At 49.4% G+C, this 27,838-nt stretch overlaps 1 protein-coding gene across 1 annotated transcript; it reads left to right on the top strand.

Moving 5' to 3' along the window:
• Positions 1-155: 155 nt before the first annotated feature.
• LOC129401664 (NUT family member 2G-like) lies at positions 156-27,627 on the top strand. Its single transcript, XM_055124400.1, has 8 exons — positions 156-171; positions 2,162-2,864; positions 3,298-3,426; positions 3,781-3,920; positions 4,298-4,590; positions 5,125-5,241; positions 5,688-6,359; positions 27,232-27,627. The coding sequence occupies exons 1-8, from the start codon at positions 156-158 to the stop codon at positions 27,625-27,627; spliced, it is 2,466 nt and encodes an 821-aa protein (XP_054980375.1).
• Positions 27,628-27,838: the final 211 nt, after the last annotated feature.

Raw genomic sequence — 27,838 nt, 5'->3', positions numbered from 1 at the left:
TCTGGGCCCAGCATTCTGAGGTTTGAATTCAAATTCGTCCCTCATCACTCGGATCCTGAGCGTCTGCGTGAGCGGTTCACTCTCTGATCCTGGTCCTGACTTTTCGCATTGTGAAGGCTGATAAGCTGCGGTGGCCCCTGGCCTCGTCTACGGGGATGGCGTCAGAAGGAGGTAAGCCTGTGATGGTGTATGTGTATGTGAGAAAGTCTCTGCCACCCTGAAATCCTTTGGGTTCAGAGTCCCCTCACTGGGGACACCATGATTTGAAGGGGTGAGAAAGGAGAAATACCTGGGCTCCAAGATAGCTCACCTGCACAGCCAGGGGTGCCCAGGAGAACCTGAGGGGGCGGGGAGGGCAGCCGTGGAGGTGTGGCAAATGACTCCGGGAGGTCTTGTGTGTGGACTCAGGGAGGCAGCAGGCATATTGCTGCTCTGTGTGTGAGTGTCCCTGCTGTGGACGGGGGAACAAGGCCATTTGTCATGTGTACAGAGGGGCTGATTTGTGGAGGCACAGGGAGACCCAGGAATGCTGAGTCCATGTCACTTCCTGAGCTCTAGAATAAGTGTTGAAGGGATTGGACTTGGGCTGAGCTCACCCTGCTGTGGGCAGCTCAGCAGAGATGGTCCAGCTTGAGCCTTGTTGAGTGAGGCTGTGTGTGCACTTGTGCCGTGCCACGTCCTCTCCAGAGCTGGCTGCAGGTGACTAACTGCCACAGTCAGAGCCTGACCTTCCTGCAGACGGGAACCCTCTCCTGGCTGAGCGCAGCAGCTGTCATGGGTCAGCAGGGAGACGGGTGACTTCAGCCTAGTTATGACTCAGACTCCTGAGTTGTTCTGGATCATTCTCCTTTTGGTGAAGTTTGTTCTTCCATGTTCTGGCATCTCAGGGTGCAGCCCCAGCCTGCATTTCAGCTCTGAGGTGAAGATTGACTGAGAATCACATGCTCCCCTCACAGACAGGGAAGAGGTGTATGTGTGAGTGTGTGTGTGTGTGTGTGTGTGTTTGTGTGTGTGTGTGTGTGTGAGAGAGAGAGAGAGAGAGAGAGAGAGAGAGAGAAATAGAGTGTGTTTGTGTGTGTGTGTATGTTGGATTTACCTGAGAAAAGTCTGTGAGGGTCTATTCCTTGAGGGGAGGTGGAGTGTACTGAGGAAGAAAGAGCATCATCATAGCAGTCAGAACCATCGGGGCCTCTGTCTTGAGCATGATGCACACACCCCTCACTCTCTCATCCCTCTCAGGGGCGTCTCTTGGTGAGACTCTGCCTGAGTTCCTCTTGTGCAAGGATGGTTGCAGAGAATTTTGTCTGTCCTGGGACCTGGTTTAGGCCTGAGGTTTAGGATCCTGTATCTGTCACTGGGACAAAGTCTTCGATTATTTAGAAGATGTCACCAATTTTCAATCTAACATGACCAGCAGCTCCAGAACGCTGGAAACCTCCCCAGAGAGTCTGACTGGTGAATCTCTGGCCTTTCCCGTTCCTTCCTGAGGGAACTGGCGTTACTCACAGAGCCCAGAACCACTCTCCAGGCCCCTCTCCAGGAACGGGAACGTTGGAGGTTGAAACTGTGACTAAGTGCTCTAGGGACAGGGTTGAGCAGCGGCCACTGTGAAGGTTGTGCTGTGGGTCTGAGAGCACAGAACTAGGCCGTGGGTGTTGTACTCCCGTCTGGGTCCCGGGCACTTCCTGAGAGGAAACAGTCTCACCTGTGTTTGCTTCTTAGTCAGGGAGCAGGAGGCCCTGCTGAGCCCCAGAGAGCCTGAGGAGACAGTCCGGCCTCAGACACTGTGGTCACAAGGCCCGTGGGTGCTCAGCGCCTGTAGTCGCTGGTCCAGTCACTGTGCCTGACCCTACAGGGGCTCTTGCCCACAGGACACTGTGCCCAGGGGTGTTGGAAAGCTCCAAAGAGGCTGCAGGGCTGGGGTGTAAGGGGTCAGTGGGGCCAGCACAGAGGCCATCCCTGCACACAAGGGCTTTGGTGTTAGGGTCTCCACGAAGCATAACCCAGCTGGGAGGGGGGGGATCGCCTGTGCCGGGACTCAGGGCCGGGACGGTGCCCTCGGCCTCACTCCCGTCAGGGGCCTGAGCTCGAGAGAGTTGGGCCAGTGGAGGCCCTGCTGCCCCCTGAGTCCCTCTCATCCCCGCTTCCCTCCTCTCCACAGTGTCTCCAGTGCTGCTCCCGGAGATGACCATGAACCTGGGGGTCTCCGGTTCTGCCTTCAGGGTCTTGCCCTTCCTCAATCCGGGGCTCGCCCAGCCACCACCCTGGGAGCCGATCCAGATGCCCCCTCTGGTGACCTCGGCCATCGCTCCCGGCAACCCTCTGGTGCTGTCACCTTTCCCCATGATGCCCGTGGTGGCAGGAGCTGCGGGCCGTGACCCCCGCGACCCTGGGCCCTGCAAGGTCATCATGCAGGTCAGCCCTGAGGCAGGGCCTGTGGAGTCAGCCCAGAACCAGCCTGTCATCCTGACACAGGCTCCACTCAACTGGGGGGCCGCAGAGGCGCCATCTGCTGGGGCGGGGCATCCTGCTCCCCTCTACTTGGCATCCTCGGTGCCGAAGAACTTCAGGCCCGGCCCAGCCCCGAGAGGCGCCCAGGCTGGGATGGGAGACCACCCTCCTCAGGCTCCCCTGCCAGTGGCCCAGGTGGCCCCCACCGTCCTCCCATCCAGCGGTGGGCCACAGCCCCAGTGGGTTTGCGGGGACAGTGGTCCGGCCACCACCCTGAGCCAGGCACCGCCTGAGAACTCCAGCAACCACAGGAGCGTGTATGAGAACTTCCGGCGCTGGCAGCGCTTCAAGGCCCTGGCCCGGACGTACCTTCCTCAGACTCCGGACACTGAAGCCCTGTCCTGCTTCCTCATGTGAGTCCCTCTGGGGCCTGGAGCTAACGGGAGCTTCCCCGGAGGGGACTGGGGTGACATCCAGGGTAGAGTCGGGGACTGCATGTCCTGAGGAATGCCACCCCAGGGCTTCCGACTCAGGAGCCCGTCAGGACCAGCCGTGTCCAAAGCCTCACCTCAGTCCCTCCTCAGGGCTGGTCCCGCCCTGTGCTCTGAGGACAGACACTCTGTCCCTAAGACAAGATGCAGCACAGATGCGCCGGGGTTCAGGCAGGCCCGTGGGTGCCCGGCCTTGGGGTCCCTCACAGAGTCCCCAGGCTGAGGGTGGACACCAGCACGGCCATCAGGCTGGGGTTTGGGCGGCAGAGTCCACTCTGGGCAGGCGGGGCCAGGCCGCCCTGGGGGTCAGCAGGGGTCCGGCAGACGCAGCCCCTGACCGAGTGTGGCCCTCCAGCCCGGTGCTGCGCACGCTGGCCCGCCTGAAGCCCACCATGAGTCTGGAGGAAGGCCTGCGCCGGGCGCTGCGGGAGTGGCGGGGCAAGAGCAACTTTGACCGCATGATCTACTACGACATGGCGGCCAAGTGAGTCGGGCCCGCCCAGGGAGTGAGGGGTCGGGGCTGGCTGGGGTCTGGGGCTGCGGGATGACTCCCAGGGGGCTGGGGGCCTGGGCTGCCCCGGGGGCCCTTCCCCTGCTGAAGCTTGTCCCTCCCGGTCGGGACGCTCCTCCCCACCCCGCTCTGGGGCTCCGGACTAACACCCTGACCTGCTGTGACCCTCCAGGGCCTGTGGGGGTCAGTGGGGTGCTGGGGTCCGTGCCCACCCCATTCTCCAACCTCCTGGGGGTTGGGTCATGGGCATCCCCTGACCCCCCTCGTCCTGGCGTCTGCTGGGTCCCGGCCAACCCGACTCAGCGGGGCCTGTGCTCCCCACCCCAGGTTCATGGAGTTTGAGGCAGAGGAGGAGATGGAGGCGCAGAAGCTACAGTGCATGAACGGGGTGCAGGGCCTGCCGCCCCCCGCCCCGCCACGGCCTGAGCCTCAGGGGGCTCCCGGCCCACCGCTGGGCCAGCAGCCAGGTAGGGACCCTGCTCCGCAGCTCAGGCCACAGGCCCGGGCAGGCCCCGGGGGGTCCTGGCCTGCAGGGAGCCTTCGCTCTCCCGGAGCCCCAGGCCCTGAGCTCAGCGGCTCCCTGTCCCCGGGCTCCTCCCTCTCCCCGCACACCCCACGCGGCCTGCGGGCACCAGACTCACCTATGAGGTGGGCTCGGAGACCCTGGACACACTCTGGGCCCCTCCTCCCTTTGAGGGTCCCCTTGTCCCTCACGCAGCCGTGGGATTCTAGTGACCTGACCCAGCCCACAGGGACCCGATCCCCAACTCTGTGCTCAGTGCTGCGTGTCTGAGGGCACGGAATCGGGTCCCCTCACCTCCCTCCCTTCTTCCCTCCTCCTCAGCCTGTGTTCCCAAGAAGGCCGGACCCCGGGCCCGGGCAGCCCGCCCCAAGGCCCACAAACCGCAGCGGCCCCCCAAGAACAAGGCCCCCAAGGAGATCCCCCCTGAGGCCGTGCAGGAGTACATGAACATCATGGACGAGCTGCTGAAGGCCCCCGGCACAGGCTGGGGGGCGCCCCTCGGCCGACGTGCAGCGGGCAGGAAGGAGCAGCAGGGGGAGGCCGGGACCTGCCCTGAGCCGGGGCTCCTGAGCTACGTGGACGAGCTGTGCTCCCAGGAGGCCTTTGTCACCAAGGTGGGGGCGAGGGCGCTGCTGTGGGGGGAGGGCCCAGGGCAGCCCCCACCAGGGCTGCTCCTGTCCAGGGCTGGCAGGGACGCGCGGTCTTTGCTCTGAGCTCTGTGTGTGCACAACTGTGTTTGCATATTTCTGCTTGTGTGTACGCGTGTGTCTCTGTGTACAAGCATTGGCCTCCGTTTGGGTATTTGTGGATTTGGTCGATGTGTGAACATCTCTGTGTCTACATGCGTGTACTGTGTGGGCTCTGCGCAGACACGTGTGGATACATGTACCTGTGCCTAGAGGCAGAAGGGTGTCTGTGTCTTTTTGTCAGGTGTGTGCATGAAAACATTGTGTCCACCCGTACTTCTCTGTGAGAGTAGGTGAATTTTCATGTGCCTTCATGAGTGCAGGTGTGTCTGCATCTGTGTGTGTGTGAGTGTAAGTCTCCCGCTGTGGGTCTGTGTGATACTGTGCTGGGGACGGGTGTGTTTGCCTCTTCCCTCCCCCCTATCCCCACTGGGACCCTCACCCCTGCTTCCCTCTGCCCAGGTCGAGGCTGTCATTCATCCCGGCTTCCTGGCTCACCTGCTCTCCCCAGAGTCCCAGCTGGATCTCCTGGCCCTGGCTGAGGAGCTGGAAGAGGAGGAAGGACTCACCCCCGCACAGGTGAGGCAGATGGGCCTCGGGGGTACATGGGGGAGCCCAGGGCAATAATGCGAGTGTTTCCGGGAAGGCAGTGGGCAGCTGCCCTGGCTAACAGGGGGCATTTTTCACGTGATTCCTGGGAAAGAGACCCTGCAGGGGACACAGGGGACAGGGCCCAGGGGACTCAGAGGAGCAGGTGGGTCGTGAGTCAGGGAGGGGCGCCCAGCAGTGGGACCCAGGTCACTTGCTGCCCTCCCTGCCCAGGTCATGGCCAGGGGCCTCCCTGTGAGGCCTCAGGGGAGAGGAGGACGTGAGAATGGGGGTGAAGGGAGGGTTGACGGGTGTGGGGGCCCCTAGCTGGACAGAGATCTGGGATGTCTGTTCTGGGAGGAGTCGGGGTCACTCTCTCCCCCTGTGCCCTGCCCCTCTCTGCACCCCACATGCCCACTCTGTCCCTCCTCCCCCAGCTTGTGGAAAAGCGTCTGCGAACCCCGCATGACAAGGAGGCCATGAAGGCTCGTCCCCAACACCAGGTGACCCCAGAGGACTCGAGTCCAGCTGAGAGTGCAGCAGGCCACAGAACCCCAACACCCACCTGGGGCCACTGGCCAGGGGCCAGCGCTGAATCCTGCCCCTCTGAGACTGACTGTGGACACGCCTCAAGGCCTGCAAGGGCCCAGGACAGTGCAATGGCACCTGAAGGCTCTGTCACCTCTCTGGGGTGCCTGGAGTCCCCACCCCGGCAGGCAGGACAGGCCATGTGTCCCGGCCACACCGCCCCCACCTCGAACAGCAGGGCCCCCCGCATGCTGGGAGTGGCCCCTCCTGGCCGGCGGCTGCCCGGGGCAGCAGAGAGCTCCAGCGAGGAGGAGGAGGAGCTGCCCAGCCTGGCCTTCCTCCTGGCCTCTCACCACAGCCTGCTGCCCTGGGGCTTCCCCGAGAGCCCTGGCCCTGACACTGGCCCCCACTGCCCCAGAGCTTGGGGGGCTTCTCGGCCCCCGCCCACCCGCAGAAGGGCCTTCAAGCCTGCTGCCCCTGATGCTGCCTCTTCCAGGAAGCGTCCTCTGTCTGGGGGCGCGGGGCCGGGCACTGCTGAGAAGACCCCCTTCCCCGGGGGCTCAGCCTTGGCTGTGGAGGTGGTGGGCCCCTCACTGCCCCCAAAGAGAAGGTTCCAGCCTGCCAGGGCCTAGAGGAGCAGGACGGGGCATAGCCAGTAGGACATCGGGGGGCTCCTGCCTGAGCCACGCCCGGGGTCTGGCTGCCCCAGCAGCCTTGTGCTCCCCCAATCTTCAGCTCGGACTCTTCTGGAATGGGCTGGGGGTGGGCGGGCTCAGCCCCTTTGTGTCACTGTGTAAATAGGAATAAAGTTCAGTTCATTGGAAACACTCTCGGTGTGTGTCTTCTCACTCGTGCTCCTTGGTGGCCCTGAGAGCCCAGAGGTGAGGGGATCCATGGAGTGGGGACCCAGAGAGCACGGTGCTCCCTGGAGCCTGGAGGAGTCCTCCCCACCTGGAGGGAGTCGTGCTCGGTCCCTGCAGGCCCCACCATCCTGAGGACACGGACAAGGCCCCCGTCTTGCTGCACGGCCTGGACCTCCTCACAGTACCAGCTCTCTGGTGTTCCCGCATCGCGCCCTGCACCCCTCTCTGTGCTTGCGCCCGACGTCCTGTCACCCTCGCATCTCCCCGGGTGACTTCCTGCTTCTGTTTTCTAACCATTTGCTGGACGTGGCGGCTGCGTGTTGCTCTTTCCCCTCGCTTGCCTGCTGTGGTCCGTCTGTGGCTGAGACGGCCCGACTGTCTCACGTGGGGCACCCTGTGTCTCTGATGCCTTTTGGGGCCCAGGGGGCCGTATGTGCAGTGGGCAGAAGACAGGGGGCAGCCTCAGATAGGAGATGTGCGCCCTCCCTCTCCACCTCTGCACCTGGTGAGCCCTGGGCCATCCTGGGGTGAGGGGTCTGCTGGGGGCCTTGCTCCAGAAGGAGAGAAAAGTCAGACCAAACCTTACTGCTCGCTGCTCCGCACCTCTCCCTCAGAGAGAAGAGTTCCAGGCGTCAGAGGGACAGGGACAGACATGGGATCAGGGCAGTCATTTGTGGGAATAAAGAAATGTAATACGGGACCAACACCCAAGGACAGCAGAAACCAAGGCCAGAAGGACTGCCCCCTGCTGGAAGCTTGCCACAATCAGTGTGCAGGGCTGACAAGTAGGATAGTGTCGACTGTCACCCTATGACAGTGAGAGTTGGAAATGATCACTCTGGACAGAAACGGAGTCCTGTTAGTAGAGAACACAATGAACTTTCAGTGCCTGTATTGCAAACCACAGTGTCCAAAAGGGAGGAGTCATTCTATAACTGTCCCTCTTCTTCTGACTCATTTCACTCACTCAGCATGATACTGTCCATGTCCATCCCTTTATAGGCAAATTCCAGGACTTCTTTTTTTCTTAACAGCTGCACAGTATTCCACTGTGTAGATATACATGGCATTGATTATGCTACTTTACTCTTTGTGGTCGGGGTCAGGGTGTGGATTAAAGACTCTACTTTTGACTTATTTGGAATTTGAATTTATGAATGTATGGCTCAGGGTTTTTTTTTTAATATTTTTTAACTGACTTCCACAGTGCAGGTAAGAAATGCTAGTGGCCTAATCAAAGTCTCTCTGTGGGCAACTATCAGATGACCCCAAGCAGGTCATTACCTCTTCACCCTCTTTCTGCCCGTCGTCCCTTTCGTATCTCTAGCTGATTCTCATCCCAGGAGTCTGCAAAATCCCGGGATACCTCAAGGACCCGTGGGGGATCTGGGACCTCTGAACTGGAGTTCTTTCTGATGACCCTGTGCTTCGTGCCAGTAGGGCGAGGGGGACCAGAGGGGCTGGTTACAGAGTTCCGCTGTTCCGGGAAAGAGGGAGCTCACGCCCTTCTCCAAGACTTTCCCAGCTCTTGTCTGGCCCCATGGGGAAATTACTCTGGGCAGCGCCCCAGCACCACAGCACTCGGAGGCCTCGGTGCAGAGGGAGAAAAGACCAGATAGAAACAGTAAAGGTAAAGCGTTTGTCAATCGGAGCAGTACATCCTCAAGAATTGTAGACTGGTATTTTCTCAGAGGAATAAAAGACCCTGGATAAATATTCCCCTTTTGTGGAGGGGTTCTTACCTCTTCCCATCCCTGGATTGACACCCAGAGGGCCTTGCAGTCATAAAAGCCGCCTGGATGGCCACACGTCTGCGTGGCCTGTTCTCGGTGGTGATGGATTGTTGTATTTCACCCTTTCTTTCCTGAGTCCAGCTCCCTAGCGGAAGCCCATGTCGATGTGAGGAGCATGTGTAGTTAGTGGGAAGTACTTTACGGGTCTGGGTGATTAATAAACAGTTATTTTGTAAAGTTTTGAGGCTTTCGACTCATAATTTTTAGGGTCTCGGACTGGAGCAACGTCACAGTGGATGGGGCGTTTGCCTTGCACACGGCTGACCCGGGTTCGATTCCTCCGTCCCTCTCGGAGAGCCTGGCAAGCTCCCCGTGGCATATTCAATATGCCAAAAACAGTAACAAGTCTCACAATGGAGATGTTACTGGTGCCCGCTCGAGCAAATCAATGAACAGGAGGATAGTGCTACAGTCCTTGCTCCTCCCTCAGGGAGCTTAGGTTTACTGAGCTACTCCCACAACAGTGCCCCTGAGGCACACCAATTTCATCAGGCACTGATAATCCTATACTGCTTTTCTCTTTTATGTCATTTGCATGGCGAGTTCAGACACAGGATAGACACAGGAAGTATAGACACAGGAAGAGAGTTGATGCTTTGCAACATGAGTTAATTGACTCCAAATAATGTTCACTCCAAGGCATCCGTCATATTTACCTGACTTACGCCTCAGATGTCCTTATTTCCTAACACCCCTTAAAGGAGGGTCCCAAGGAAGGGACTGGATGGACCCAGGGCAAGCTGTAAGCTACCCTGGCATCGAAAGGGGAGAAGCAAGCACCATAAGTATAATAAGCTAAGGGCACGGTCATGGAACAAACTGTCATGACCCAAAAAGAAGTAACTGAATAAGGACCCTGCTGGGGTTAGGAAAGACTGACCTAGCCTGAGACTAGGTCTGGGATATATAGCGAGATGTCCCCAGGAAGAGCCAACCCTTAAGCTTAATAGATCTCTGTGTTCATACAAAATGACTAGAAATATTACAAGAAATAAATTTACTATGGATGTTTAAATGGATCACTAGCTGAGGAAAGGAGAAAGCAATCCACCCTGGACGGAATCCCGCCCTTGAGCGAACTGCCTAGTAATCTAGAGTGCTGAACCCTCAGGTGAGATCTCTGTCCTTGAGTTAATCCCCTAGAACGCTTTATCTGTTTGTGGTTATGACAATGTTCAGCCCATCTATGTGAGCCCCCACCTCTCGTTATTTCTATATAACTATGCCCTAAGGGAGAGGGGGACTATGGGAAAGAGGTAACGAGGTAGAGAACTTGGAGGTCTACATGTAGACTGGGACGATGGAACCAGGACAGGGACTAGACCAAACAGTAACGATGCTGTACGGGAGATCGGACTCTGCTGGGGCAGGAAATAAACCACCAGCCAGCCTGGGGCCCAGGTCCTGCTTCTCTGTTCCCCAGTCCTTCATCCGTCCCCGTGGGCCGGCCAGGGGAACAGTCCTCGGCCACCAAACGCTCAAGTCCCAGCATGCCCACGCTTTCTTTTGAAATTCAGTCCCCTCATATACTAAAAGAAATTACCCTTGAGCCGGCAACCCTCAAGAGACTACAGGGCTTGTTCTGCAAGACCCAGTTCACAGGCCTCCTCCAGGCAGCCACAGCTCTGTGAGCAGAGTCCACCGCTGGGCGCATTAAGGACGGATGCTAGGTCCTTCACAGTCTTAAGACTCCCTTGATGCATCTCCTTAATTGGGGGAGGCGGGTGGCACCCAGCATCGCTCAGGGATTACTTACTCCTGGCTCTGTGCTGAGGGACCACTCCTGACAGTGCTCAGATACCATATGGGATGCGGGGATCAAACTGGGGTCGGCCACATGCAAGGCAAGTGCTCTGCCTGCTGCACTATCGAGACACCCCCTTGATGCACCTCCTGATGGGGCCTGGCCTTGGCTTGAAACTTGCTCCCCCCCACCCCTGCAGCCAGCAGCTAGTGACAGGAACTTCTTCGGATCAGATCTTCATTTCATAGCCTCTGAAACCCAGTCCCCCACCCCAGCACTCTCGAGGGGGATGAGGGCTACATACGGCAGAGCAGGTGTCTAGGGGTAAGACCCAGGGAGTGTGCACATGGCACTGGACACATGGCCACCAGGGGGCAGCCTGCCTCGGTTCCTGCCAGGCTCAGACAGCAGCCTATCCGACAGCACCCCCCACAAGCACGGGAACAGCACTGCGCCCTGAGAGGCCACCCACCAGCCCTGCTTCCAGGAAAATGCAGGTGGCTCCAGGCAGCTTAGTGCAGAACAAGAAAGTATCTCAGCAGCAGTGCCGGTTACACCATATTCTTAAAATACGGTGAAACAAACTCATTAAGATGTTCACCTGCTTGCTGTTCTCTTCTTGCACATAGGGTTCACATCGCGTTTCCGCTGAGTGGTTAACGCCAGGTCCTCTGCAAAACCTCAGCACAACTGGCACAGGCCGGGGAGCTGGAGCGACAGCCCTGCCCAGAGCAGACATGGGCTTGGCTGTGTCCTTGAGCTCCTGACACAGAACTGGACCGAGACACCTGGGTCCTCACTTCAAATTCAAGAAACTTAGAGGGGTACGTATGGGCCTTCATGTCCCCGGTGGTGGCTGGTGGAGCTAGTCAACCCTTCCCGACTGCCTGAGCTCAGCCAAGCTCCCCAGGGGGGGGGACTTGGTCTTTTCACGTGCTTCTTAGCACGCTAGGACTCTGCACCTCAAAAGGGGGGGTGCTTCTGGACTCATGTGGGCCTCAGGGGAGTCCCCACTCAGGCAATGCACACACAGAGGACACGGGAATGGCCTGTGTTCTCAGGTCACACTGAAGCTACTGAAATTCTTGTAACTGACAATTCAAACACTTTTTTCACTAGTACATGTCTTAAACTTTCAGAAATACTTCTTCTGTATGCCTGTGTGCTGTGTTTTTGTGTCTAACTTTGTTTGGCTCGGCTCAGGAGTACATAATTATTACACCTATGCTAGGTCAGTTTTGCAGTGTATGTGTATGTGCATATGCATGTTCTCTGATAGTCTCACATACAAGCTACCGAGAGTATCTCGCCTGCACGACAGAGCCTGGCAAGCTACCTGTGGCGTATTCGATATGCCAAAACCAGTAACAAGTCTCACAACGGAGACATTACTGGCACCCGCTTGAGCAAATCAACGAACAACAGAATGACAGTTCTATATAATATTAAAAACATATTTTTACATAATAGGATCAGAAAAGCAAGATGATGATAAATTATCAGGGTGATTATTTTGAAATTATGTCTTCACAGAGGACACACTTATGTAGGTTTGTATTTGATCGGATATTCTAGTCTCTAGTAGCTGTTCTTATTATACCCTCACTGATCCACTGACAAAATGGCCACCTGCTGTATAACATTTTAAAATAATCAATTTCTACACCAAATTTCATTATAGTTCATCAAAGCTTGTTATGACTGGTAAGATTTGCATGACAGTAATTGTAATTTCAAATTCTATGGTTACCACTCACAAGCACAAAATGTAACTGAATTTCATTTTTCTGACTTAGAACCCCCCTAATGATGGCAGAAAACCCAAATCTCATTCATAAAAGAGAGCCTTTTTTCTCTGCCCAGTTCAGGTCTCCCCACCTCCATCCCTTCCTCCCTGAAGCCCGGGTTCCTAAGGACCGATGTCAGCACCAGGGAGGAACGCTGGGCCCACAGCCAGGCCGTGCTCGCTGGAAGCCGGCCCTCACTTCAAGATCCATTTCTGAAAGGTCTTTGGTACCAGCCTTCCCACTGCAGTCTGATGTCGAGGGTCTGTCCCTTACACTGACCTCCTGCAGACCGTGTCTGTAGGACCCCCACTCCTCCCTCTAAGTGTCAGCAAATTTAGGGCTTTTCATGGAGCTTCCCCTGACTTACAGCGCAAACTATCTTGTGTCGTGTATCCTCTCAGAACCTTAAGCACAGACAGGTACACCCTGGAGACCTCCACTCCTCTGAAGACAGCTTCAAGAGCCCTGGCCGTCACCTCACAACCGTGTCCTGTGTAAGAACTGCCTCCTCAGAACCTCTCCTCGGCACCACCGACTGGTCAGGTTACGCACCAGGCTTCTTCCTGGCACTCTCCAAGCTGACTGCACCCTCATTCCTTGCCTTTATGCTTGCTTTTACTGGCGGGGAAGAAGGGGGGCACACCTGGTCAGGAGTACTTCTGCATCTGCACTCAGGAATCACTCCTCGCCATACTCGGGGGCGTAGATGGGACGCCAGAGATTGAACCCAGGTTGTCCACATACAAAGCAAGAGCCTTAGCCACTGTATTGTTTCCCAGGCTCCCAAAATATTACTTCCATATACAAAGTTCATTAAGCATTTTCTACTCTATTATCATCCTGAGGCTTAGGTCTCAACAAGTTTACATAAAATTCCAAAACATTTTAAGAACATGCCCCCACAATTAATCTTTTCATTTTGGCCACCAAAGCCAAAATGGAAAGGAATAAATAATTTGTTCCTTAGCCATTGCAGAGTTGTCTTTCCTTCCAGGAGGCATAAGCTAAGCCTCTCAGCCTGACAGTGACTGCGAAGGGAAAATTGAGAATGCCTTATTAAAATGTATGGTCAGCTGGTGAGCAACGCAGCCCGGAAAATGCTCCGAACCTGAATTGGGGCCAACAACACCGGGGAGCTGGAAGGAGGAGGTGCAGCCACAACACCTTCTCCAGATGGAGCCTTGGCGACACTGAGCAGCAACTAACACGGCTCCGGGATTCAAGACTGGGACACATACGAGCCGCGCAGCCGCTAACTCAGCCGAGCGACCTTTTCTAAAACCTGGAAACATACAATCTTTTAATGGAAAACTAATTATCAAATGCTTCCTTAATAGGGTTATCTTGTTTGGGGGTATAACTCCCACAATAGTGAGTTTTGTATTGAAATATGGAACGTAATCAAGGTGAAGAGAAAATGAAGTGAAATTCATCAGTTATACAGTTGGGCTGGGGGGCGGGGGTATACCGGGGATTTTGGTGGTGGAATATGGGCACTGGTGGAGGGATGGTGTTTGAATACGGTATAACTGAGACATAAACCTGAGAACTTTGTAACTTTCCACATGGTGATAAAATAAAATTTAAAAAAATAAATAAAAATAAAATGTATGGTCAGGATGTGCAACAGGCAAGTGCAGTACGGACAGAAGTCTGTGGACTCTGCACTCCCACCCATGCTGTGTCTAAAGCCGCTCAGACATCTAAGAGATGCTCTTGGTTCCAGTTCTCTAGCAGGCCTTGTGCCAGCGTGCTGGAGAAACTCGAGGCCTCCTCAGCAGTCCTCGCCCCAAGGGAAAAGGCCATAGAGCCCCTCTGAACTAACTTTGAACAGAGTGACTTTTTCCAAGCTAAGGAGTGGGGGGGAGGAGGTGGCCCGGAGGCGCCTGCGCTGTGAGGATCCCCAGTTAATGGCAGAAACACGGAGTCTTTAATGCTCTCTGCTCTATAGTTACCTGTCCACGTTCCGCTCCCTGCACTGAACTACTTACTGAACCAATTTTCGGGCATGTCAATTAGCCGGTTACGTCATTCTTAAACGTCCCCATTTCCCATCCTTTCCCACAACAGTACCAGAGGACAAGTGAAACAACTGCTGAGATGCAAATAAGGTACTAGGTTCCACCAGCTGAGACCTAGTCAAGCAGGAACCGTGTGCCGCGGGAGCAGAACGTAGACACCAAGTTCCCGCTCTTCTGATCGCTCGGTAAGACCACAGAAGAAAATCATCCAAATTAAAATCACAAGTTACAGGTTCCAAGCATTTCAGAATCCCAAGCGAGGCTATGGCACATGACAAGCAAATGCTGCAGAAAGCACCGCCGTCGAAAGCAACAGAGGAAACAAATGGGAATAGCAAAGGACTCTTACTCCAAAGATGGTGGGAGGGAGATGAGGAATGGCTGGTGCATCCCAGTTTAAAATGACCCAGATAGGTCATTTTTGCAAACAAAACTAAAATAAAAACAAAACCTTCATATGGCAAACAGGGCATATGTGAATATGCTAAGAGGGTGAGAGGACCGTGGCACTGGGGTGGTACAGGTTTAAAGCCATCTTGGTACTATTGAATAAAGATTTTAAACTTGTAGTCCTCTCCAGTACTATTCTGGCCAGCACCACTTTCATTTACTTGCTCTTCCTAAATTTTGGATTGAAGCAGTTTTACTAAATGAGAAGTTTTAGTATTTGAAAACCTGCTTTTAAAGAACTAGACCACATAAAATGCTTTAGAAGTTGCAGTCAATGATCTCAATTTAAAGGAACTGAAGAGTGGCCAAAGCCGCGGCCTGGCAGGACCTTTTGCCCCTCCTCCCACTGACTCCCTACAGGGAATTGCTTAGGAAGGGGAATGTCACCGAGTTTCCTTTTACTACTTTCACACTGAACTGCTAAATACTCCTGTTCAAAACAGTCTGGGAAACTAAGAAAGATTTAAAAAATTATCAATATGCCTACTTAAAAGCATAACTTATGCTTTTAAATATAATGGAGTACCATCTGAGTACTGTGAAGACAGTATCTACAGAAATGGAAGAGTTGGATAAAGCTCAATCTAGCTTCTTTAATGTACCACCTACTAATGATAGTGCAGTCACCAAATTACAGCTCATTTAAAATACTTTAACTGGTCTTGACATTTGACACGTTCATACCATACCGGTGGCTCACAACTGTGTATGGCTTAAGTAACACAAGTTGCAGTGCCAGTGTCAACGTTAAACTCTAAAGGGCCGGTGAGTGCAAATGGCTGCAGCCGACACTTTGCATGCAGAAGGCACAAGTTTAATCCCCAGCACATGGCACCTGGTACAGCCCCCCAAAGCAAACCATTCCGGTTTGGAGGGTGTGTGTGTGTCCCCTAAGATACATTTTACAAATGCATTCTACATTCCGGTTTGGAGGGTGTGTGTGTGTGTGTGTGTCCCCTAAAATGCATTTTACAAATGCATTCTACAGGTTTTTAAAAATGTACAAAACAGTAAGGACGGCAGTGAGTTTAAAACTGACTTCAGGGGGTGGTGGTGAGATCATGTATCACTTGCCTTGTGCATCCGAAATGGTCCCCTGAACTTTTCCAGGAGTAACCCCTGCCCAGACAGGTGTGAGGCCCAACAAAGAATTATTAAAATGGCACAAGTTCTTGTAGAAACCAAAGTAATCCCGAAGCTCGCTTAGGAAACACTGCAAGAGAAAGGCCTGGAGGGTGGTTCAGTGGGTTACAAAATGGGTGCCCAAGTGTGAGCTGCTGAGCCTCACCCCGGGTGTGTCCAACCTAACAGCAGTGTGCCCACGACCAACACTCATGAGAATGGGGTATCTGACGACTTAGGAAACACAAGTATATAGTATTCTTTATTGAAAAAATTTAACAATCTCGACAACAACTTTCATATGTTCATCTTCCATCTTTGTACATACTGAACAGATTGATCACATGATTATACATATCATTAGTGTGTTCTCAATACAATAATCAATTCCCACAATATGCAATTCCACCCAAGAACTGCCCCAAAACAAAGTACAGAAGACAAATCCCAGAATTTACTAAGTTCTTTTAGTAATATAGTACAGCAAACAAAATACTTCAGTAATTTTTGTTAAATGCCTTCTTTCAAATGGAATTATTATTATTGAATTATAGGGATAATTCAATCAAAAATTTAATTGGGGTATAAAAAAGAAAAGGGATACAAAAGTAAACAGTTTGGCAGTTTCTAGCTCCCGGAAGGAGAAAGGTAACCAAAACCAAAAACACCCAACACTTTAAAAACTTTCCAGTGACCCCAAATAGAAATTGAGTGACTGGTGTTGGCACCATGTGGCTCTTTCTAAGTCACAATGCCAGCATGGTTCTTCCAGTTTCTGCGATACTTATGCTTATTAAATTTTTTTTAAAGACCCGAAGAAATAACTGTTTTACACCCGAAAGGTTAACGTGGAATAATAAGGCCCTAAGAAAGGCAGCAGGTCGTATAGTTACCTCCTTGTGGGCAAAATCCCTGCCCTAAAACTATGCAACCTACTACCTCTTCCTAGGAACCCACTTTTTTCTTGCCGGTCTTCTAGTTTGCAGACGCACTTCAAATTAGCCTGTTATATCTGGTCACATTCTTCACAATTTTTTTTTTTTTTATTCAGACTAGTTAGAATTCTTCCACTGGTGCTTTTAAAATAAGTTCTCAGTCATATACAAACTACAAATGTACTTGCTTAAAACAAAACCTCAATTACAACTTACAAACAGAAAAAAAGGAAATTAAAATAAAGAATCCAATCCAGAGACTGGTACAATGCAAACCAGAAACCAAATACCAGAAATTCTCATCTTGCTGAAGTCTTTTGTCACCAAACTTTCTGAAGTACTTTTAGTACCTCCCCATAAAGGAACCTGAAAGCATTTTTACAAAATATAGCCGATTCCAAGTTGATTCCTTCCTGGCTTGGCTAATAAAGAGAAAGAAATGAATCCTTACAAAATTAAGAAATTCCATTTTCTACAGACCTTTGTTAAAAACTAGATGTTTCCAACTACAAAGCACCAAGTATATCTACAATGGAGGTACTCGGTAAAAAACCATTCAACCCTGTAACAGGTACATGGTGAAAATCCATTCAACCCTGTAATTGTATTCGCCCCAAAATGGGCATTTGAGTTATCTGTTCAGTTCAACAAAAATAAAGTTAAAGAAAATTTCTTCAACATTTTCTTCATTTATTTAATATACTCGAAGCAATAAAACTGAGTCTCTCACCCTGCAGTACTTATATATCTAGTTACATAAAATCAGGAATTTAGTCCAGGATAAATCACTTGGGTTGGATTCATCTGAAAGGGAATTTATTTTCTCTCATGCAAATTTCTATGCACTGTGATTGTCTTAAGTGAGGACAGATGGGAATATTTGTAAAGAGGTGCCCTCACCCTAAACTCCAATCTTTATTTCTTCTCCCAAAATAAAACAGGGAGTATCTGACACAGAACTTTGGCCTTGCCCAAGTCCCAAGGTAGCATGCACTATGATTTGACCACAGAAACACCTGAGACCTTTCAAGTATTAAAACTCAAGAACTAGTAGCATTATCTTTACACATTCTTTAAAATAACAATATGGGCTTCCCGGGCTGACAACTTCAGAGAAACACCCAACCCCCATCACCCTCTCTTTAAATGCAGCATTACAGCAAGTTCTGGTGCCAAAGATGATGTCTTAGTGAACCTATGGAGTGTAAGAGCTCTATCTTTTCTAGGCTGGATAATGAAGTCTATCAATTAAATCAAGAAGCAGTACTTACATCACTGCCCAAAGGCTCCCAATAACCCAAAATGAGGGGCTGGAACTCTTCTATCTCCCTCAACTGTAGCTCAGACTACCCAGGATTTCCCCCTGCTAGGATTGAGGCAGGGAAGTTTCAGTCTCAAGGGGGGCTGGTCCTCTAAAGATTACTTGCTCCACTTTGAAATTAAGCCTTTGCTTAATTGAAAACTTCTGAAATATACTACATATGAACACTTGAAATGTTAAAATCACTATTATATGCACTCTATACATAAAGGGAAAATTCAGCAACTGACAAATTATAAAAACGAAATAAAAATCGAGTTTCAATAAAATCTGGGTAAAAACAAAATGCAGCAAGTCTACTCCTCAGGGAAGGCACTAGATTGTATAGTTATCTCCTGAATAGGGTAAAATAACTACCCCACAACTATACAATCTACTACCTCACTCTGACAGAGCAATCTTTTCTTCTGTAATGGATAACGCTTTGCAAAAAAAAAAAAAAAAATTCAAAATGCTACACACTATTCTGATATACAGAAAGCAGAAAATTATTTCATCAGACACGTTAATTTTCATCACTGTAACAATAAACAATGAGAAATGTTGCATCTAACATATTCACACAAGATAACCAAGTACTATACAATTAAGTCACAAAATTCCATGAGATGACCTGGATGCAGATTTTTCTATCACGTTAGGAAAGACAGTAGATTGTATAGTTATCTCCCAGTGGTGGGTGTGACCCTAAAACTATACAACCTACTACCTCATCCCACAGTGAAGAGAACGCCCAGAATGAGCGCTGACAAGGCAGCACAGCTGAACCCCACCGGAAGGCCTTCTGGTAATCCCGGCTCCCTGTGTGATTTAAGAACAACAAAAAATTAGGTTGGTTTTTTTTTTTTTTTACTGATTTAACATGCCACTTTTACTGACTTAACATGCCCACAACACATTTCAAAATCCAGCAATTTAAATTTTAATAGCTGTGCGAACAATTCTGTGCTTTCATTTCCTATATTAAATGTTTAACTACCTGAGTCCATTATGAGATTTAGAGATTCGGGTATCACTGTACAACTGTATAGACTTCTTGACTGTTATCAACTTACCATTTTCTTAAAATTAGAAATAAAAAATTGTGAATTTATCTTTTTCTCGAGGATAAAAATTCATTACAAAAGAATATAAGAAGGGGCTGGAACGATAGCACAGCGGGTAGGGCATTTGCCTTGCACGCAGCCGACCTGGGTTCGAATCCCAGCATCCCATATGGTCCCCTGAGCACTGCCAGGAGTAATTCCTGAGTGCAGAGCCAGGAGTAACCCCCCTGTGCATCGCCAGGTGTGACCCAAAAAGCAAAAAAATAATAATAAAAAAAAGAGCCTCTACAGAAAACTGATTTCACAATCTTACATCATGCATACTTCTAATGTACAGAGATACTAAAAAATACAAAGAGCAGTTTTTCAATTAATTTGTTTGTGCTTTCTGTGTAAGCAAATACCAAACAGCTTAACTATCAAAACAATCTGAACTTGGGCTAGACTGATGGAAAGCTGGTAGGCACTTGTCTTGCACATGGCCCACCAGGGTTCAATCCCTGGCATTATAAATATGGTTCCCTGAGCACTGCCAGGAGTAATTCTGAAGTGCAGTCAGGAGTAACTCCTGAGCATCACCAGATGTCCCCCCCAAAACAGTATGAATCTGAATCAGGATGAGTATATATCATTCTCTTCTACCCAGAAAGGTACTACGAGGAGGATCAAACACAATGACACCAAGATACTTAATGCATTGATAAAATATTGTCCCAAACTAAATAATTTGATCAACTTAATAATTAACTTAATTAATAATCAAAATTACAAACTCCAAATAAGTCCAATTCATATTACAAATGAGACTTCATTATTTAAGAAACAGCCACTATAAAAATTATTTCTACCACACAGAGGCCAATCTACATAAATGAATACAGAAGAGTGGTGGCAACAGCTGTGGCCTTGCTCTGCTGAACTAAGACCCACAGAAGTGACCAGAGGAAAGAGGTGAGTTTACTTTTATATAGAAGAAAGATGCTAAGTAGTGACTCAGCAACCAAAATGTGTACTAAGTCTCTTATGGAATTGCAAACAGCAGAAATGAAACCCATCAATGGGGTCGACTGATTTCCAACAAGAGTGCCCAGTTTTAACAAACTGTGCTAGGATAACTAGATACCCATGTGGTAAAGAATGAATACGGACCCCGACCTCTCATCAATCATACAATCTAGGGCAAAATCATAGTCACAACCAACACATGCTGTGGCACAACATAACTCATTGGACACTACAGAAAGCAAACCCGCTACAGCACTGTACCTATTTACATGTGTGTATGCTACACGTTATGCACCACACGAAGTGGTGCTTGGGGAACATGAGAGGGCAGGTGTAAGGTGCCAGGGTCTCAAACTCTGGGCCTCACACATGCTGTGCCTACCCAGCACCAACAAAGGGCCTCTTTAGAACCTCAAGGAGGGCTACAGTAAAAGAAGTACTGGGCTGAAGCAAGATTGGGCATCTGCCTTGCATGCGCTGACCCAGGTTCAATCCTCAGTACTCCATGATGCCCTGCCAGGGGTGATCCCTGAGTGCAGAGTCAAGAGTAAGCCAAAGCACTGCCAGGTGGCCCAAGAAACAAATTAAAAAGACAAATAGTGGTGATGACGTGAAAAGAAATTGGAATGGGAACATGAAAAGGTGCAAGTATATAGGAAAATTTAGGAAATCCACCAAAAAGTTAACCCATCAATCTCACACATACCCAATATAAGAATTAAACTTTTAATGAATTCTCAAGAGTATTAACTTTATTGTTTTGAAGTTTTGGGTTTTTTTGGGGGGGGAACACACCCAGCATGCTCAAGGATCACCTGGTGGGGCTCAGGGAAACAGCCAGTGCCAGGAATGCAAAGCAACTGCATACACTCTGGCCTCGTCCAGGACGAGATCCAGCTGGCTCATTAGCTGCTACTGAAACCTTGCTAAGGTCTTTTAGCTAGCCCCTAACTAACTTCCTCGCTTGGACTAAATGATTCCTAGGGATTCAGAGAAAAGATCTTCACGTCAGAGAAATCATCTGCACACATTTAACATGCATAATGTACCAGATCAACTCCTTCATCTTATTAAATCTCCACTCTGCATAGGTAAAATGGTGCTAAGTGAAACTTGTGGGGCTGGAGCAACAGTACAACAGATAAAGGGTGTTTGCCTTGCAAGCAGCCTGACTCTGATCCCTCGCATCCCATATGGTCCCCCAAGCACTGAGTACAGAGCCAGAAGTTCTTGACCATCACCAGGTGTGGCACCAAAGCAAACAAAAAGGAGTAGAATCTGCCACAAATCTTAGGTGATCCATGTTTCTCCAAAATTACTACACCCGAGTTCATCAATTTTACTAATGATTCAAAGTATAAACCCAACAAATATCCCTAAAAACTCATACCTTTACAACAAAAATATTTCAAGCCCTCTAAAAACAAAACAGTATCAACAGCAAAACCAAACCCTCAACCCTAAACAATTTTTCTATTTAAAATGGTTAAGAGTCTCAGGCCAGAGAGAGCTGAACAGGCTAAGTGCACGCAAAGCTGTGTGCAAGGAGGTCTGGGTTGATCTGCGGAACTACAGGATCCCCCACCCCCATCATCTCGGGGAGGAAACACCCACCACCTGGGGAGCTGGGAATAGCCCCATGCACTATAGGGTGTGCTCCGAACCAAAAAAATAATTATATATAATACACACACACACACAAAAATGATACATCTTGGGCTGGGGGGAAAAAGGGTTGGAGCTCATACTTTGTATACTGAAGTCCACAAGTGGTTTCTCCCCAAATCCCGAGATGTTAACATCTTCCTTGTCTTCATTCTTATAAACTTTGCACTGTTTACTATGCTCCAGCAACAAATACAGGTAGAAAACAATTTGGCAATGTACCAAGGTCCATTTAAATGCGCAATCTAGAGAATATGTGCGTACAAATAAAGCAAAAGGGGCTGGAAGGGCTGGAGCGATACCACAGCGGGTAGGGCGTTTGCCTTGCACGCAGCCTACCTGGGTTCAATTCCCAGCATTCCATATGGTTCCCTGAGCACCGCCAGGGGGTAATTTCTGAGTGCAAAACCCAGGAGTAACCCCTATGCATCGCCGGGTGTGACCCAAAAAGCAAAAAAAAAAAAAAAAAAAAAAAAAGGGGGGGGGGACTGGGAGACTACTATAGAGCTTCACTACTCCTCAGACCAGGGACACCTTTTCAGCACATTTCCAAAGCTAAAAATCGAACAGCTGAAAGTATATTTGGCTAATAAGCTTCCAGTCAAAAATAGAAGAATCCATAAGCGGAGCATATATAAAGACTGATTAAAAAAATAGTTATAGTTCAGTTATATAGTTTCACTTTAAGTTTCTATTTCAAAGAACCTAACTGGGCAATCTAGCAAGACTTTACTGTGCTATAATTTATGGATTATGAGGATCCATGGACATACTCATTAAGAACTATGAACAAGTAAAATCACTTACTTAAGTACACTGCCCAAAGCTATGCAATGCAAGGTATTGGGGGGTAAACAAAGAGCAAAGAAATTAATGTTTGAGTTCTTGAAAATTTTCCACTCCCAAATGTACTTCAGAATGAGATATTTGATTAAAATCTGGCTCCACAGTAACTGTACATTAGACACACACAGTATCTAATTTCTGAGTCTATTAAATTTATATAAAAGCAGACAACTCTGACAGGACTGTCAAGAAGGATTCGAAACAGAATGCAAGATCAAGGGCAGATGTTTATTTTCTTTATAACCATCATTAAATTTTTAATAAAAAAAAGTCCTTAGAAGAGGCTATTAGTTAAAACTAAGTGAATTTAATTTAGTCTTTAAGATAAATTTTTTAAAAAACTTAAAACCACTTTGTACTGGAATGTTTCTATCCACATTACCACAACCCTTCTGCATTAATAGGGTTTTAAAATCACAATCCAACTGGGACAAAATTATGTTAACAAGCTTATTTCAGCACAGCAGAGAAAACTTCAGGGCTATGGCTTGGTCACCTGCAGCTCTTTGGTGGCTGTGTTCTTGAGAAAGTTACAGACCCCCCTCACACCCACGTTTTGGTTTTCTCACCCTCACAAAACCATACCCTCTGGGCAGTATTAAACACAGGCAATGTGTTCATGAATGGCCAGCCTCTAGTGAAAGAGTGCTCTTTATCCTTTAGCCAGGCTGGGGTCTAACCCAGGACTGAGGTGTGAGAAACATGCATTCTACCACTCAGCCATATACCTAAGCTATTCTTAATAAATTAAACCAACTTGAGAAACTCAGTGATTTTACTTTCCTAGATATACATATAACAGCCAAAAATACTTACCTTCAATGAAAATCTACTGAAGAGGCAAATGTACTAATTATGAATGAACTTTGCCGCCCCTCTCGGAGAGCCCAGCAAGCTACCAAGAGTCTCTCACCCACACAGCAGAGCCTAGCAAGCTACCCATGGCATATTCAATATGCCAATAACAGTAACAAGTCTCTCAATGGAGTCGTTACTGGTGCCCGCTCGAGCAAATTGATGAGCAACAGGATGACAGTGACAGTGATGAATGAACTTGTTCATTTATGAGTCTATATTATGTGCAGTTCTATAATTAAATCACTGTTGCACAACACTGTGAAATTCATCTGTATTTTGGCAAATGACAGTGTGCGTAATATTTAAGTATAGTTAAGGTTCTTAAAGGCAGAGTTTTTAATCTGCATCAAATAATGGGCTTCAGGAAGGTTTCAAAACCCCTGAAATTGTATACACCATTCTGCAAGCAGTAAGCTTTTAGCATATCTGCAAAAAAATCTATAACCCAAAGTCCAGAGTAATAAGGCCGCATTTAAATATGCACCGAGGGCTACATATTAAGATATAAATTTTTTATCCTTATATTTATCAATTTTACTAACTACTTAAAACTAGCTTCAATCTGCATTCTTAAAAACTACACTGAGGTGGGCCAGAGAGATAGTACATGGGGGCGGGGTGCTTGCTAAGCAGACGGCATAACTTGGTTTTATCCCTGGCATGCCATAAGATCTCCTAAATCCCACCAGGAGTAAGACCTGAGCACCACAGGGTGTGGTCCAAAAAGAAAAAAATTTTTAAAACTGCTCTGCACTAGCAATGTCATCCTGTTGTTCATCGATTTGCTCAAGCAGGCATCAGTAACGTCTCCATTGTGATACCTGTTACTGTTTCTGGCATATTAAATACACCGATGGTAGCTTGCCAGGCTCTCTGAGAGGGACAAAGAATCGAACCTGGGTCAGTGCATGCAAGGCAAACGCCCTACCCACTGTTTTCGCTCCAGTCCCTTGAATTTCTAAGCTAAAATATTTCTCTGGAAACTTAGTATCTTTTCACGTGAGTTGCATTTTTTTTAGGAGATCAAGATGTTTTATTTTTAAAATATTTATTTACAAGCAAAAACAAAGAAAAAATACTTATTCACAAGCAATGACGATATAAATCTCATTCTGTCCAAACTTCCATGTATTTCCTTCAGTTTCAGTTTATTTACTGATATGCAATAAAATATTTATAAAAAATATATATGGAATATATAAAATGAAACAATTTGAATTGATGAGATCATTTAAACTGATGAGAAATTGTTGAAAAGTTTTAGCTGTAACATAGATTCACTAATAAAAGAACCTCCTTTCTTATTCTACCAAACACTGTGCTAACCCTAAGATTAACTCCAATTACCCCGTGTAACTCCTCCAATACAGAATGTTCACGCGGGGCAACTTCCTGCCACGTGTATTTGAAGGTACTTCTACTTAACCCAGAAATGGAAGATTCTGCTATACTCTAATGTGTATAAAAAGTCAGGGTAAAGCAAATACCATTTGGGTGAATTGTTCTGGTTGATGTTGATGTTATTGTTCATATGCTCATTTCTCAATCCTTTCAAATCTCATGCTTTCCTAATATTCATTAAACTATATTCCCAAACTATGGTAAATTCTACATACTTTAACTGTACAACTTATTACAAATCTACTTTAGTAGAAAATTGAGTCTACTACTCTGTATAATAGAGAAGTAACTAAGAAGGTTCCCTCGTAGGTACTGACCAAACAAAAACTTCGGGGGAAATTCCCAAGATTGTAGAGTAACTTTATAATGAATACTGTCATGAAGCACAAAATGTATTAATATCTGCTGCTTTAAAACAGGTAATCTAAAAATCTCTTAAAATATTCCTAGAGAAGCAAAAGTAACACTTAACAAAAGTCACTGTCAGCTGCTTCAGATACTTAAATCTCAGATCTAGATCAATGAAGCCTAAGATGCAATTTCCTCACATTTGAGATGACTCTATGGAGACGAAAACATTTGACTGATAGTCTGAAACTTCTAATATTCAGCTAGATGAATTTAGTTCTTTAAGAGCCACCAGAAAACCCACCAGAACCACACAATTTGGTAGCCTTTTAGCCACGTCACTAGGATCACTGAAAAATGCAAATCAGGCCAAAATGAGCTACGCTTTAACTATAAAATACACTCAACACTAACAAAGAAAAAGCACTGACTCTCACTTTATCCGAGTCAATGAAGTCCATGCTTAAATGATTGTGCAATGCTTAGAACCATAAAAGCAAAGAAACATCAAATAGTAGCACGGTCCTTTTCTCCAGTCCTGAGGTCACTTGAGGCCCTACCAACCGCTCATTCGTGGAATCTGGATTCTCCCATTCTCACCTAGACATGGAAAAATCCTTGCCAATTAATAATCTAGACTGGAAAAGATCATTTATTGTCTATACAAAATGCCTGTCAGGCTATGAAAAATATTAAGAGAAATTATGACGCTAGTTACTGACGGCAAATTTCCCAACTCCTGAACACTGAAAATGAAAGGGACCTGAATCCAGCCAATCCAAACAGGGCTGTTTGCAGTTTGGATTGAAACTGGAAACTTTTACAGATGTTCATTCAGTGCTATGAGAAAAAATTCCCTTTAGAACAGTTCCTTAAACTTCTTCAAAACTCACCCTCGTAAAAAATATTTTTTGCAAGAAAATATCATTTAAGGGGCTGGAGGGATGGTAGAGGGTATAGCGTTTGCCTTGCACACAGCCAACCCGGGTTCGATCCCCGATCCTACATGGGCCCCCAAGCGCTGCCAGGAGTAACTCCTGAATTTGACCCAAAAAGGAAAAAAAAATTTTTTTAAATTTAAGAGCTTCATCAACACAAAACTATTTTCAGTTCTGTTTTAAAAATCCTAATCACTCCCATCAAAGTTATTTCATCATCCTTCGTCACTATCTACAGTTTGAAACGGAGTTAGCTCTTTCCGCTATGTGTAAAGCCATCCTTACAATGGCCAGTAACGACTGAAAGCATGTGCACGGTTCTTGTTTCAGGCAGGCCACGAAACTGTCCCAAGTAAAATGCCCTTCCAAGTGAGAGCAACTGGTGCAACACTGATGCATTACTGTACCGAGGCAACTAGTGTAGTCACCGAACAAACTCTGATTTTTTCCAACGTATTCGGTACTTTGTCATCAGATAGTTTGTGTCCCTCCACTTTAGGAATCTGAGTAATTCTTGAACCTCTCGAGAACTGGATTTCAATTAAGTGGAGCGTGGGTGGGGACTTCACTGCCCACTTCAAAGGTTTAAATAATCCGTCCTAGCTGTCACTGCAGTGTTCATAAACCCCAGGATTCCATTCCCCACTGCCCCCCCCCCCCCACGCCTACGGCACCCTCGTACACATTTTCAGGACTTTTTTTTTTTGCTTTGCTTTTTGGGTCACACCCGGCGATGCACAGGGGTTATCCTGGTCCTACACTCAGGAATTACTCCTGGTGGTGCTCAGGTGGGATGCTGGGATTCGAACCCGGGTCGGCCGCGTGCAAGGCAAACGCCCTCCCCGCTGTGCTATCGCTCCAGCCCCTTTTCAGGACTTTCAAATGCTGTGAAATCATCGCCGGGCTTGGAAGACTTCCGTCTGCTCTAACAGTTCCGAAGTTTCCAAACAATACTTGCTGCAACTAAGCCGTCTCCGCCACGCGGTCACCGCCCTCCTCCAGCCGCCTGCAAGTTGGGCGCCGCCCGGCGCGCAAACCAAGGCGAGTTTGGAAAGCGCACACGCGCGCACACGCGCAAGGTCGCCTTCGAGTGCCGGGGATGCCCCGGCCAGGCGCAACACGCGCGGGAGCACGTTCAAAGGGGGCTCGGGCTCGCGGCGCCGCGGGCCAGGCCGCGTCGCGGGTGCGGAAAGCGCGCCCGCACGGAGAACTGAACGCTCATTGTCCCCAATCCTGCTCCCGGGCGCCGGCCAACAATAGCGCCGAAAGCGGGGTGACACGCACCCCTCCTCGGCCGGCGCCCGCGGCAGGAGCGGAGAAGTTGGGGCGCCCGCGGGGAGAGGCCGGCCAAGGGCACGGAGGTGACCGGGAAGCCCACGGCGGCCGCCGCCAAGCCCTGGGCCGCCCAAGGCGGGCGCGCGGATCGCGCGGGCCGGCAGCTGGCGGGGGCCCAGGCCCGCCGAGCCCGGGCGCGTCCCCGGGGCCAAGACTTCCGCCTGCTCCCCTCCCCCCAAGGACGGCGCGCGGCGGACCGGCCGCTCGGACGCCCGGGAGGCTCGGCGGCGCCGCCCCGGCCGGCCGAGGACGGCAGGGAGAGCCGGGCCGCGACGCCCGCCCACCAGCCTTCCCCGCACCCCCGCCTCCACGCCAGCATCCCGGCCCCCGAGGCCAAGGTCTCCCGGCCCGCAGACCTGGGGCGGAAGTGACGTCAGGGGAGCGGGCAGCTGCCGCAGCCAGTCGCGGCCCAGCGAGAGGCGGCACCGGCCAACCGGCGCGCTCGGAGGGCGGGACTTCCCCCGCCCAAGTTTGATTGAAGTGGGGGGAGGGGCGGGGTGAAGAATGTGAAGAACGACCCCTCCCCCGCCGGCCCGCGAGGCGCTGGCGGGAAGCGGAGGGGGTTGGGGCCGGCCGCCACGC

This window comes from Sorex araneus, chromosome 2 (assembly GCF_027595985.1).
Source record: "Sorex araneus isolate mSorAra2 chromosome 2, mSorAra2.pri, whole genome shotgun sequence".
Lineage (NCBI taxonomy): Eukaryota > Metazoa > Chordata > Mammalia > Eulipotyphla > Soricidae > Sorex > Sorex araneus.
Note: the sequence above shows the minus strand (reverse complement) of the source record. Positions and strands in the feature narration are given on the sequence as shown.